Genomic DNA, 12,967 nt, shown 5'->3' on the forward strand with positions numbered 1-12,967 from the left:
GTCCCATAGATATGGAAAATTAACTTTTGCTATTTTTCTGATTTAAAGTATTTTAGTTCCTTTAGTTACTATGAAATATTTAGTCTGCAGAATTAGAAGCATCACAGGTATAATACATTATGTTCTTCAATTCAAAGAACTACACAGAAATTCAGAGCAAAGAGCTGAAGGACTATAGTCATGTGGGAAAGGTTGTGGCATTTATTTCAGTGAGATGCTTGCAGTATCTTTAGGCTGTCTGCAGTGCAATCCTGTTCAGAATTATTCCAGCTTCAGCCCACTGATTTCAATAGGTTTAGGTTGATTTAACTCTGGATAGGGTTGTGCTGCTTGCCTCTTTTTAAAAAAAATGATAAATATCCAGCAATTTGTTTCACCTAATCAGTCTAAACCGTTGAAACTTCTGTGAAATGTTAGGATATGTGTTTAGGTAGGTCTGACACATGTGTATGGCATTTGAGACATAGACATGAGGAAAAAGAAAACAAATATAAGCGAAAAGATAGAGATGTTTTGGACTCACACTGCCTTTTATGGAATTATAAGAGGAAAAGTTTCCATTATCTCTAAAGAAAAGTATTTTAGCAACGTCTGGCTTCTACTCTGCATTTGTTTAGAGTAAGCTCAGTGGAGTTTGAAGTTGTATTAACAAAAAATGAATTGCAAGTATAGTAAATTTCCAAGAAGTAAATTGTTTGGCTATTGAGTCGTTCTTGGATGAGTAGCTGTAGTAGCTGCATGACAAGTCTCATTAAGAGTTTGTTCCAAGACCTGAAGTGTCTAATATTGCAATACATGTTTACCTAAAAAAGGCAAGTGTTTAAGATCAGTATCTTGTATCTCAGTGGTAAATCTCTTTGATTTGAACATCTGGTTTTCTGTATAACCCAACTTGGATCCTTTTTCTTGTTTATGTATAACAGCTGAGAATTGTAAAATGAGTGTCCATTAATGTGGACCCAATACTAAAGTATGTTGAGAACTATGCATTTGTCCAATCTTTATACAGTCTTTATAATTTGAGCCACAGATAGGGTTTCCAACCTCCTTGTAGTGGCTGAAGATCTCCCAAAATTACAACTGATCTCTAGGCTACATAAATTGTTTATTCATTAGTTAGTTATTTAAAATATTTATTCCACTTCTCCTAGAGAAAATAGCTGTTTTGGAAGGTGAACTGCATGACATCACATTCTATAGAGGTCCTTCCCTAAGTTCCATATTCCCAGGCTCCACCCTTAATTTTTGAGGTATTTGCAAACCAAAAGTTGGCAACCCTAACCACAGTCTATTTATTTGTTTGTTTCATTTACAGTCTGCCTTTCTCTTTGAGGTTTGATGTGGATTACAGAATTTGGAAACTATGGAAGTTGTCCTATGTTGTCTAGGGATGGGCACAAACTAGATCATGAGCTAAAGTTCATAACAAATTTTAGCTGGTTCATGGCTGCCACCAACTTTCAAGAATTTAAAGGCCGTTCATGGTGGTTTGTGAAGAGCAAAAAGCAGAGGTTTAAATGGCACAGAGCCATGTAACTCCCTGCTTTCTGCTTGCTGCCTCTTTTATGCTCCCTACAAAAAGCAGTTGGGAGCAGAAAGCAGGGGTCACAAACTGATACAAACCAGTTCAGTTCATGAACCAATGTATCAGTTCATAGTTTGGTGGGTGATTCAACCACAAACCATCCCTAATGTCTTAAATTAATGAACTGTGACTAGAACAATGAGTATGCAACTAGGAGTTACATATAATTCTCAGAAGCTTATAAATCTCAGAATCACCACAGTAAAAATGTATAGGTATTACATGGACTAAGTGGATATCAGTTGTAGTTTAAGAATGTATTTTGTTTTAGGTATATTGACCTCATCCTGCAGGACAATCTCAAGAACAGTCCTGTTCTTAATCATATCAGTAAAGAATACATTAAATGGCAGACATAGTTCCTACAAAATTTCACTATATTAAAATCAAGCAATCTGGCCTCCCCATTTAGTCCAATGACACAGTTATCTGTACTTCCTCTTCCAATATGTAGGGTTGCTAATCCCCAGGGGCAGGGGATCCCCCTGGAAACCTTCTCCCTGCTTCAAGGTTATCAGAAAGTGTGTGGAGGGGGAGGGAAATGTCTGCTGGGCACTCCATTATACCCTATGGAGGCCGATTCCAATAGATATAATGGAGAATTGATCTGTGGGTATCTGGGGCTCTGGGGGAGCTGTTTTTCTGGGTAGAGGCACCAAATTTTCAGCATAGCATCTGATATCTCTCCTCAAAACACTCCCCCCCCCAGTTTCAAAAGATGGGATCAGAGGGTCTAATTCTATGAACCCCGAAAGAAGGTGCCCCAGTCCTTCATTATTTCCAATGTAGGGAAGGCATTTAAAAGATGTGTGGCCCCTTTAAATGTGATTGCCAGAACTTTCTTTGGAGTTCAATTGTGCTTGTCACAACCTTGCTCCTGGCTCCACCCCAAAGTTTCCTAGCCCCACCCCGCAAAGTCCCCAGATATTTTTTTGCATCAGACCTGACAACCCTATATATGTGAAATGGACCTTTTATTGAAGTGAATGCTTGTAGGGAAAGATCTGTTCAATTGATCAAGACAACATCTACTACATAGCATAACAATATTTCTAACTACTCAATCTTAGGAGACCTTTAATTCGAAGTTATAGGAGCTTAATTGAAATGTGAAGCTGTCTTTTATTGGGTCAGATCATTGGTCTGCAATGTCAGTATGCCTACTCTGAGCAGCAGTAACTCTCTGGGGCCTCTGACAAAAAATTTTCACATAATCTACTAGTTCATAAATGGGGATAATGGGAATTGAACCTGGGACCCTCTGAGCTCAAAAAGTGATGGTCTGCACTGAACCACAATCCCTATAATACTGAGTTCCTAGGTAAAAGCTAAATTTTCTGGGGCAGAGGGGTCAAAATATGCTAACATTTAAGAAATTGCATAATCCTACAGCAGGATAATCTGCAACCTTTAAAACTGACCGAAGTGCTTGTCCAGCTTTTACAGGTCAATATTTCTGAAGCTGAACATACAGCTTTAAATAGGCCGTAACTGATTAATGAGCGTGCTTAACAGAATAAAACCTTTACAAGGGAAGACAGAAGGAGTCACTAGAGGCCTATCTACAGAACTGATGTCATATCAAAAAAAGCAATCCATGACTGCCCAAACCAAACACAGTAAGACAACCCTCCAGAGGGTTTCAAGTAAATGTGAAATAGCAGGGCAGATAAGCAGGATGAGCTAAGTATAGAAGTTGATTCTGCTGTGAGTCAGTCTTCAGCAGGCTGCTATGCTAAAAGGTATGGAAATAAATGCATCTAATGTGAGAAGAGCAGATCAAGGATCAGTCAAAACATATTAAGAGATGATAAAAGCAACAGGTCAATAAGTAAAACAATTCAATAGCAATAATTTAAATAACTCTGGAAAGTAGGATTTACCAAAATGGATGACTGCTGAGTAGATTAAACACTTTTACATTTTAGCAAAAGAAAACATTGTCAAGCAGAGAATGCTTCAAGGAATAGCCTTTAACTTTTTGGGACTCGGTATACATATCTGACTAACTAAACATATAACAGGTTTTAAGCCATATACATCCATCAAGGGTTGACAGGCTGTCGCTCACATAATTGTTTATGGTAGTAAAACCTCATCTCCAAGGTTGCAGGGTAAGGAAGAAATTATGAACAGCAGGTTGGGTCTTCCCTCTTCCCCATTCTTTCAGATAAGATGGGCTACCAACATATTTGTGAGCTATTGGCTTTATAAATTTTATTTTCTGTAAATGTCTGTCTTCCTTTCCCCCAGCAATCACCAAACTTTGCAGGCAGTGAATTAAGTTGGTTCATTATGTAACCTAATGTGAAAAGTACCTTTTGCCTGTCTTAATTGTCCTGCCAATCAGTTTTACTGGATGATCTTGCATTCTAGCATTATGGGATATTACCAGTTATCTGCATGGTGGTATATTGTTTGGCAATGGAGACAGAAATTCTCCAGTCCTACAAAAGTCAGATTCCTCTTTCCTATGCACATTGATAGCCCACCTCCTAGACGTATAAACACAACACAACTTGCCATTTGGTTTATTTCTAGTGTCTAAACTCCTCTGATCAACTTGTACCATTTTGTGCATGAAATATTAGCTGGTGCAGTTCAAATTCCTGTGGTGGTGTGGCTCATCAGAATGGGTGGTCCAAACATGGTGGACAGGTGACTGAAAAGAGAAAGGAATAGACTCAAGCAAGTTGTTCTTAATGTTCATATTCAGTGAAAGAATAACAGAAAGGTTCCACCTTGTGTAGCATGTATGTTAAGTGTTGTCAAGTCACTGTTGGCTTATGACAGTCCCTTAGAGTGTCCAAGGTAAGAGACAAACAAAGCTGGTATGCTTTGTTTGTCTCTTGCCAGTTTGGTGTAGTTGTTAAGTGTGTGGAATCTTATCTGGGAGAACCGGGTTTGATTCCCCACTCCTTCACTTGCAGCTGCTAGAATGGCTGTAGGTCAGCCATAGCTCTCATAGAGCTGTCCTTGAAAAGACAGCTTCTGGGAGAGCTCTCTCAGCCCCACCTACCTCACAGGGTGTGTGTGGGGGGGAAGTAAAGGAGATAGTAAGCTGCTCTGAGACTCTGGGATACAGAGTGAACGGAGGGGAATAAATCCAATTCTTCCTCCTCCTCCTCCTCCCTCTGCACAGCAACTTTGTTGGTCTCCTATCCAAGTAGGGTCAACGCTGCTTAGCAGCCAAGATCTGATCAGCCTGGGCCAGCCTGACCCATCCAGGTCAGAGCTCCCTATGTAAAGAAACAGTTAAAATTCTGTGTGGAAAGTTGTAACATTTTCTGTAATATCTACATCTGGGTAACAAAGATGAGGAGCATACATACTGGATGGGATACACTTTTGGGTAGCAGTGTGTGTGAACAAGATCTTGGGGTTTGGGTATGAGTTAAATATGAGCAGCCAATGTGATGCAGCAATCAACAGAAGTATAACATCCAAATCACAAGATGTCATAGTCCCACAGTACACTGCATTGGTCAGGCCACACCTGGAGTATTGTATGCAATTCTGAAGGCCTCACTTCAAAAAGGACATGGACATAATGGAGCGGGTAGAGGAGAGCAATGAGGATGATCAGGGCAGGGCCTGGAGACCAAACCCTATGAGGAAAGGCTGAAGGACTTAAATGTTCAGTCTGGAGAAGAGGAGGTTGAGGGGGGACATGATGGTTCTCTTCAAGTATTTGAAGCGCTGTCACTTAAAGGAGGGCAGGTAGCTGTTCCTGTTGGCAGCAGAGGAGTGGACTCCCAACTAAGGGTTTAAATTAAGGGTGGGAAGACACCAGCTGGATATTAGTCAGGAGAAGTATGAAAAGACAGAAAAGGCATTAGGGTCTCTCAATGAGGTAGTATAAAGAAGATTCTGCAGGTGCTACTGGAGGCAATGGAAGCCAATGCTGTGCAGTGGTTATAACGTCAAACGAAGATATGCAAGACCCAGGTTCAAATCCTCACTCTGTCATGGAAGCTTGCTGTGTAACTTTGGACCAGTCTCACCCAGCATACTTCAGAAGGGTGTTCCAAGGATAAAATGGAGAACAATATAAGCTGCTTTGGTTCCCCACTGGGGAGAAAGGTAGGGTATAAATGAAGTAAGGTGAGGAGGACAGTAGGGTAAGAGCTGCCTGAAGGAAAAGTTGTGATATTGCATGGCAGCTGAAATGATTAGCTGAGGAGGAGATGGAATCTTCTAGAAGTAGAGCCTTGACATTCTTATTCCAGTATCTTCAATGAGGAGTCCTGACCAGTGGTAAATTTCTATCTTCATACGTTTGCCAAGGAAACCACTTTACCAGAAGAAAGCCTTCAGAGTAACACAAGCAAAGTTTTGTGAAAGCTTATCAAATGTGTTTTTTTTTTTCTTGTTACAATGTTGTTTTCTGGAAAATAAAAAAAATTATATTAAAAGTTTTGTGAAAGCTGACTTGGGGTAGAGCACAGAGAGAGGCTATTGACTATTTAAATATCTTAGAAAGAAGAATGGGCACAGGGATTGTCACTTCCCTTCGTTCTAGTAAAATAGTAAAGAATCCAGTAGCACCTTGAAGACCAACAAATTTAACTGTAGCATAAGCTTTTGACAAACACAGCTCTTTTTGTCAGATGCAACTATTTTGCAGCAACAGACTCCTCTGGAGGGGGGAGAAGAAGAAAAAGGAGGAGAAGGAGACTGGATTTATACCCCGTCCACTACCCAAAGAAGTCTTAGAGTGGCTTACAATCTCCTTTACCTTCCTCTCCCCACAACAGACACCCTGTGAAGTAGGTGGAGTTGAGAGAGTTCTCCCAGAATTGTTTATTGAGAGGAACAGCTCTGTGAGAACTTGTGACTGACTCAAGGTCACATCAGCAGGTGCATGTGGAGAAGTAGGGAATCAAATGCTGTTCCCCCAGATAAGAGTCCGCACACTTTAACCACTACACTCAACTGGCTCTTAGTTCTAGTAACACCAAAGGAAGCAATCAGAAGTTTATCTGTACAGGAAGTGTCCAGTTTAATATACCATCCTTTTAAAATATTCAGCTTAATAAACATTTTCATATGTGGTTCTTGTTTTGTGTTAGTCTTGGTGTCCTAATGCCAGCTAACAGTATTCACTGAGGTATAAGTTAAGAAGGGGTATTTTACCTTTAATAGTAAATAGCGGCAGCAGAAAACCAGGTGATACATAAGAATACATTAGACTTTGGTCTTCTGTTAGTGATAGTGTAGTCAAGAAGGGTGAGAGAAATAAAGCTAATTAACCCCATGGTTTTTTCACTAAAATCATCACACTTTGGCTGAAGTCTCCTGATGGAATTGAGAAAGGAAATGAGAAGGAGCTTACAGTTTGCAGTATCACATCACATGTTAGAGAGTTCCAAAGCATTGTGGGATGGAATAGAAGAATAAACAGTTATCTGATCAAGGATTTATGAGGAAAGCAAAATCAGGAATTTGGGGGTGAGCCCCATGGTGCAGAATGGTAAGCTGCAGTACTGAAGTCCAAGGTCTGCTCACGAACTGAGTTTGATCCCCCTGGAAGCTGGGTTCAGGTAACCAGCTCAAGGTTGACTTAGCCTTCCATCCTTCTGAGGTTGGTAAAATGGGTACCCAGGTTGCTGGGGGGTAAAAATATGACTGGAGAAGGCAATGGCAAACCACCCCACAACAAAAAGTTTGCCAAGAAAATGTTATGATGTGACATCACCCCATGGGTCAGTAATTACTCACTACTTGCACTACTTTACCCTTTTTATTAGAAGGGCAGAACTGTTAGCGTCTATAATGTTATCTCCTAATACCTTCCACAGTTCTGTTAATTGAAATGGACCTTTATAAAACCTTTGTGACCCAAACCAGAGTTGATTGTTGGAGAGCCAGATGGAGACATGGTTTGGGAACAGGAAATTACCGCCTCGGCCCCCCAAGTTTTCCTATTCTCAATTTTCTGTCTCCCTGTGCCATTACAGTTGCCTTGTGAATTAAACATAAGCTAACAAAAATTGGTAATGCTCTGGATGTCCAGTTTTGAATATCCTTCAGATGAGTAGGCTTTTTGTAAGCAGCAAGTAAGTGTCAGCAGAATCTTATTCTGATATTCTTAATACTAACAGGGGTGTGAGAGTGACATGACTTTTACTTTCCCAGGGCTTTTTTTGTAGCAGGAACTCCTTTGCATATAGGCAACACACCTCTGATGTAGCCAATCCTCCTGGATCTTGCAGTAGGCCCTGTAATAAAAGCCCTGTAAGCTCTTGAAGGATTGGCTATATCAGGGGTGTGTGGCCTAATATGCAAATGTCTCACTTGAATTGTACATTTTAGATCATAAGATTCATGCATTAGTAATCCTGCTGGTTTTTATTCCTTGTGGGCACGGTCTTAGTAACTGCATGAGAAGTGGACTTCTTAACAAAAAACTGAGGACTAGAATCTCCAGTCTTCTTATGATAGCTTTCCATATGAAGAGTGTTTCTAGTGGGGAGCATTTGTTCATGCCCTTTCCTACCTCCACATGCAATCTAAAAATGGCTAAGCCATGTGATAATTCCCCATGCTATGTAGTGCATTTACCGAAAGTATATTACAGATCCCGCCCCCCATTTTTCCCTCTGTAGCAGTGAAAAATCATATTTGAAATTATAGAAAAATTAAAAGAATGAGATAGTACCTTTATTTTGTTGATGTGTGGTTTAACCACAAACTTTTTGGAAATATTTTTAATACTTTGAAATGCATAAGGTACTATAGAGAAGATACTGTTCAGTTTCCTGAAAAACTCTGCATTTACTCAAAGAAAGCTTATAATTGCTAAATAGATAGTGCTATCTACCAGACACTGCTGCAGACCTATTTCAATGTGTGTCCGGTACAATGGAGATTACAAATGATGACTATGAAAAAGATTCCTGGAATTCTTAAAAGGGTTTTCTTTATGGTGGGGGAATTCTGAAGGGATGTAGATACAGACCAGAAGGGGAAGGGTGTGTGCAGTGCAGAAAGAAGTGTGAAAAAGTCCTAGGCTTGACAGTGTATCCTGCTATTTAGTCAAAAGAGTAAGTGTTGATTTGTAGGAAAAACTTATTCCACGAAATATAAAAGTGTTACAGTGCAAGGCTAAACAATTTAAACTCCTCTCTGCTGTGGACCAGCTGGCCAGCAGGGAAAACTGCTCCCCTAAACAGGGATGTTGCCATGTGATGTCCCCAATGTGATGATGTCACCTGGAAGTGACAGTTGCATTGGGGACATTGCAGGGGCACTCTGGTATTTGGGAAAACTCTGTGGTTTTGAGGGCAAAAAAACATAAGAGTTTCACCCGAACACCAGAGTGTCCAGGTGTGATGTCCCCACCCACACCTGGAATCCCCCCCCCAATCCCCCTGCTGGACAGGCAAGAGGACCTGGCCACCCTACTTCCAGAGCTGAGGGAAACCAATGGGACAGATTGTACTCTTACTGTAAAGCATTCAGGTACTTCTAATGCGGGATTCAGTAATCCTGGGCCCAGTCATTATCGTTAGTTTGCCCCTGCAAACACACAAACATACATTCAGACTGACACACAGACTGTGTGGTTGCATAGATGATGTCCTAATATGGTGTTTTATTAGGAATTGGTGCATATGCTTCATTGCTTTTTATATGCTCTTAATTCTTTTGAGGGAAATAAAATATGTACTTTTTTTTTAGCTTCAGGACTCCTGGGTAGTTATAGAGCAGACAAGGAGAGCCAGTTTGGTGTAGGGGTTAAGTGTGCGGACTCTTATCTGGGAGAACCGGGTTTGATTCCCCACTCCTCCACTTGCACCTGCTGGAATGGCCTTGGGTTAGTCATAGCTATTGCTGGACTTGTCTTTGAAAGGGCAGCTGCTGTAGAGCCCTCTCAGCCCCACCCACCTCACAGGGTGTCTGTTGTGGTGGGAGAAAATATAGGAAGTTGTAAGCCACTCTGAGTCTCTGATTCAGGGAGAAGGGCGGGGTATAAATCTGCAATTCTTCTTCTTCTTCTTCCTAAATAACAACCAATACAAGAGAGGAGAGGACTAATAACACCAGCACACACAATTCATTTGACCACTTGGTTCACACTGCTAGCCAAACTAAAGTGGTGCTTAAGCACACATGCAGGAATCTACCTACATGATTTCTCCATGCAATGTATGAGCTGCTCTTGTTCAACTGTTGTGTCAGCATCCCAGTTCACTAACAGCAACATTGTGTCAGCGTTTGTACAGATGTTATGGTTACACAATATGCTGACTTTTGCTGCTGCGAGCATTTAGTATTCTGTATAAATCATACTGTGGGACAGAAGCTCCTAACATAGCACATAAAAATGTATGAGGAACATATACCTTTAACCCCCATCAGTGTTAGGCTAATTGTTTTCAACTCCCCCCCCCCCCAAAAAAAAAGAATCTTAACCAAATAAAGTCTATATTTTCCCCTGTGGATTGCATTCAAAGAATTTCTTCTGTTTTTACATACAAATTATCTCAAGCTGTAGAATAGAATGCAATTTTGGGCTCAGGATTCTTCTAAAGTATTTGCAAGCACGAAACAGATCTAGAAGAACATAATACTTAAATGCCTGTCAACAGATTTCATGGATCATTTAAAGCCACAAATTTGGATTTAAACCCATTTTGCCACAACCCTGAATATTATGTGAAAATAACTCCTGTTGAAAGCAACAGAATTTAGTTCGCTCTATATAAGCCTAACCCAGCAATCTAATGTAAGTACAAAAACTCTGATGCACAAATGGAAGTTGACTACTTAAACAGGCTTCACCATTCATTCCAACAGAGATAGTTAATCTACACATCCTTGATTTAAACATATATGAAAAATTCATTGACATCAGCGTACATCCCATAAAACTGGGCTAGTTAGCACAATTATTTGTGTAGAAGTTTAGGTGAAAGTCTCTGAGATTAATGAACATCTTAAAGCAAAGCTTCTCATACTGTGAGGAGCCCCTGTATTTTTATCCTTCCTTCCTCTTCCTCCTCCTCTGAGGGCCTGTTTCAGTGGTATACATCTTGGCTTTGGAGTACCATTAGCTGGCAAGCAGTGGGAGAAAAGAAAGGAACAGGGGGAATCATGTCATGGAAATGGCACAATGTCACTTCTAGCACAAACCCAGAAGTGACATCACTGGAGGTGCATGACACTCTAAGATCCCACCCAAAGACTATGTTTTTTTGGGGGGGAGGAGGGTTCTAGAGCATCACACCAACATGGTGACATCACTCTAGGTTTAAACTGGAAGTGCTATTGCACCATCCCTGCTACAACTCTTTCCCCCCATTTCTCCCCACTACCCTGCAGAGCAATGGCAGGGAGAGCAGGTGAACTGTAGGAGGCATCCTGCCACAGCAGGGTAGCTGGTAAGCCTGGTAAACATCCTGCAAGAATGACTGCAATGTGGCACATGGAGTTCCTGCTAAAAAAAAAAAAAAGCCCTGCTGAAGACCATATCTAAATCTGAGGGTCAAGTCTGAACATTTATAGATATGTCAAATCTGAGCACTAGACAACATCTGCACAAGTATTGATTTGTTAAATTTGTATTATAACCAGATGTATCTGGAACTATGCTTTGCTTAATTCTTTTCAATATTGCTGTATACTTATAAATATTCAAAACAAAGAGCAAAATTCAGATTCCTGCGTTCTGTACTGGGAAGACTGAAAGTGGTATGGAGTTACTTTACAAAGTGGTTCCCAAAGAAGTGGACCCCAATTCAAAAAGGTTGAGAACCACAGGCTTGAATCATTAAAGCATTCTAATGTAGTTCTTTCTATCAGATAACTCCAGGGAGCAAAGCTTCGCAAGCCAATTTGTGTCCCGGTGATGTCATTATTGCTATTGATGGCTTTGGCACAGAGAACATGACTCACAACGATGCACAGGAGAGAATTAAAGCTGCATCGCACCAGCTCTGCCTGAAAATTGAAAGGTGCAATTTCACAATACATTTAGACTGCAGTTATACAGTAATGTTTCCTATGCAAATGTAAAGTTAGTGTTTATACTTAGTCATGGCACTAATACAGATTTCTGAGTCTTGCATCTGAAATACTTGGGCCATCTTGGATGGGGTAATTGAATAAATGCTTTACACTGTTTTAGGTCAGGGCTTGGTATACCCCTTCCAATAACCTATGTTTATTAGTGCCTTGGGGAGCTTTTTAAATTGCTTTGGGAATACATTACACTGATGATGACAGAGGCAAGTGGGAGAGAACTACTATTAAAATACCCATCAGTCTTGCAGAGAAAGTAAGCAGCGTCTAGAACTGCTTCCACACATTCCCTCTCTTCACTGCTTCTGTGTCTGTTTCAGTCTTTAAACCAGAGGCAGCTGAGGTTCCTGATCCCATCAAAGGCCAAAACAGCCTATAATGATATTGTAATGTACAATAAATAGACCTGTAGACAATCCCCTTCTCCAACATACCAAGTCCACTGCCAAGGAATGTCAGATAGCTTCAAATCTATCTACCCCTGCTGTGAACTGTTTCAGAATAGTCCCATTAACCAATAAGATTGTTTCTTGATATATTCCAAGGGACTGAAAATAAAAGGGCTTCTTAACTGTAATGTAAGGTGGAATCCTGCCTTGTTGTAGGGCATTGCCATTAAGATGCTTGGGCTATTCCATTTTATGCCTCCTTAAGAACAGCTAATTTTTTAGATGTCAGTTCCCTCAATTTTCTATGTTTCCATTTGTACTATAATATCAAACTTTAATTTTTCTTCCTATTATTTTTATGGCCATGAGAGCATATAAGTGTGTATGTAATAAAAATGGTTAGTTTTTGCAGTCCCCCAATACTCCTGTTTTTTAAGTATTTGGGATTATTCCTACTAGATTATGGTTGTCTCCCAGTATTACAGCTGATCTCCAAGTGACAGAGATCAGTTCACCTGAAGAATATGGCCACTTTGAACTCTATGGCATTATACCCCCATTACGTTCTTCCCCTCACCAAATCCCACCCTCCTCAGGGTCCACCCATAAAATCTCCAGATATTTCCCAACCCAGAATTGGCAACCATGTTACTGGACAGAAATTGATCCCCCCCCCTTTCCATCTTCTCTGTTTATCTGCCTATTTCTATGTAAGATTATAATGCATAAATTTAAATTTGTAACATCTTTAAAGGTAAATTACTCATGATTTGCTAAAGGAGTGAGGAAACAGTATTGAATTTAGGATTGAATAACACGCTGATGAGATAAATCTCTTATGGTGGTTTTTTTTTTTTTTTTTCATTTCTTACCTCTAGGGCAGAAACAAAATTGTGGTCTCCACAAGTAACTGAAGATGGCAAGCCCCATCCATTCAAAGTAAACTTGGAAGCTGAACCCCAGGTAA

The 12,967-nt window shown here is 40.3% G+C and overlaps 1 protein-coding gene across 2 annotated transcripts in view; it reads left to right on the plus strand.

Moving 5' to 3' along the window:
- Window positions 1–12,967, plus strand: part of PDLIM3 (PDZ and LIM domain 3) — a 38,796-nt gene that overhangs the window by 3,562 nt on the left and 22,267 nt on the right. For both annotated transcript variants that reach the window (XM_060246448.1, XM_060246447.1), the window contains exons 2-3: window positions 11,393–11,544; window positions 12,879–12,963. In XM_060246448.1, the coding sequence (XP_060102431.1) occupies window positions 11,393–11,544; window positions 12,879–12,963 (237 nt within the window). The remainder of the gene's footprint in view (window positions 1–11,392; window positions 11,545–12,878; window positions 12,964–12,967) is intronic.

The sequence above is a fragment of the Heteronotia binoei genome, chromosome 9 (assembly GCF_032191835.1).
Source record: "Heteronotia binoei isolate CCM8104 ecotype False Entrance Well chromosome 9, APGP_CSIRO_Hbin_v1, whole genome shotgun sequence".
In the NCBI taxonomy this organism is placed as follows: Eukaryota; Metazoa; Chordata; class Lepidosauria; order Squamata; family Gekkonidae; genus Heteronotia; species Heteronotia binoei.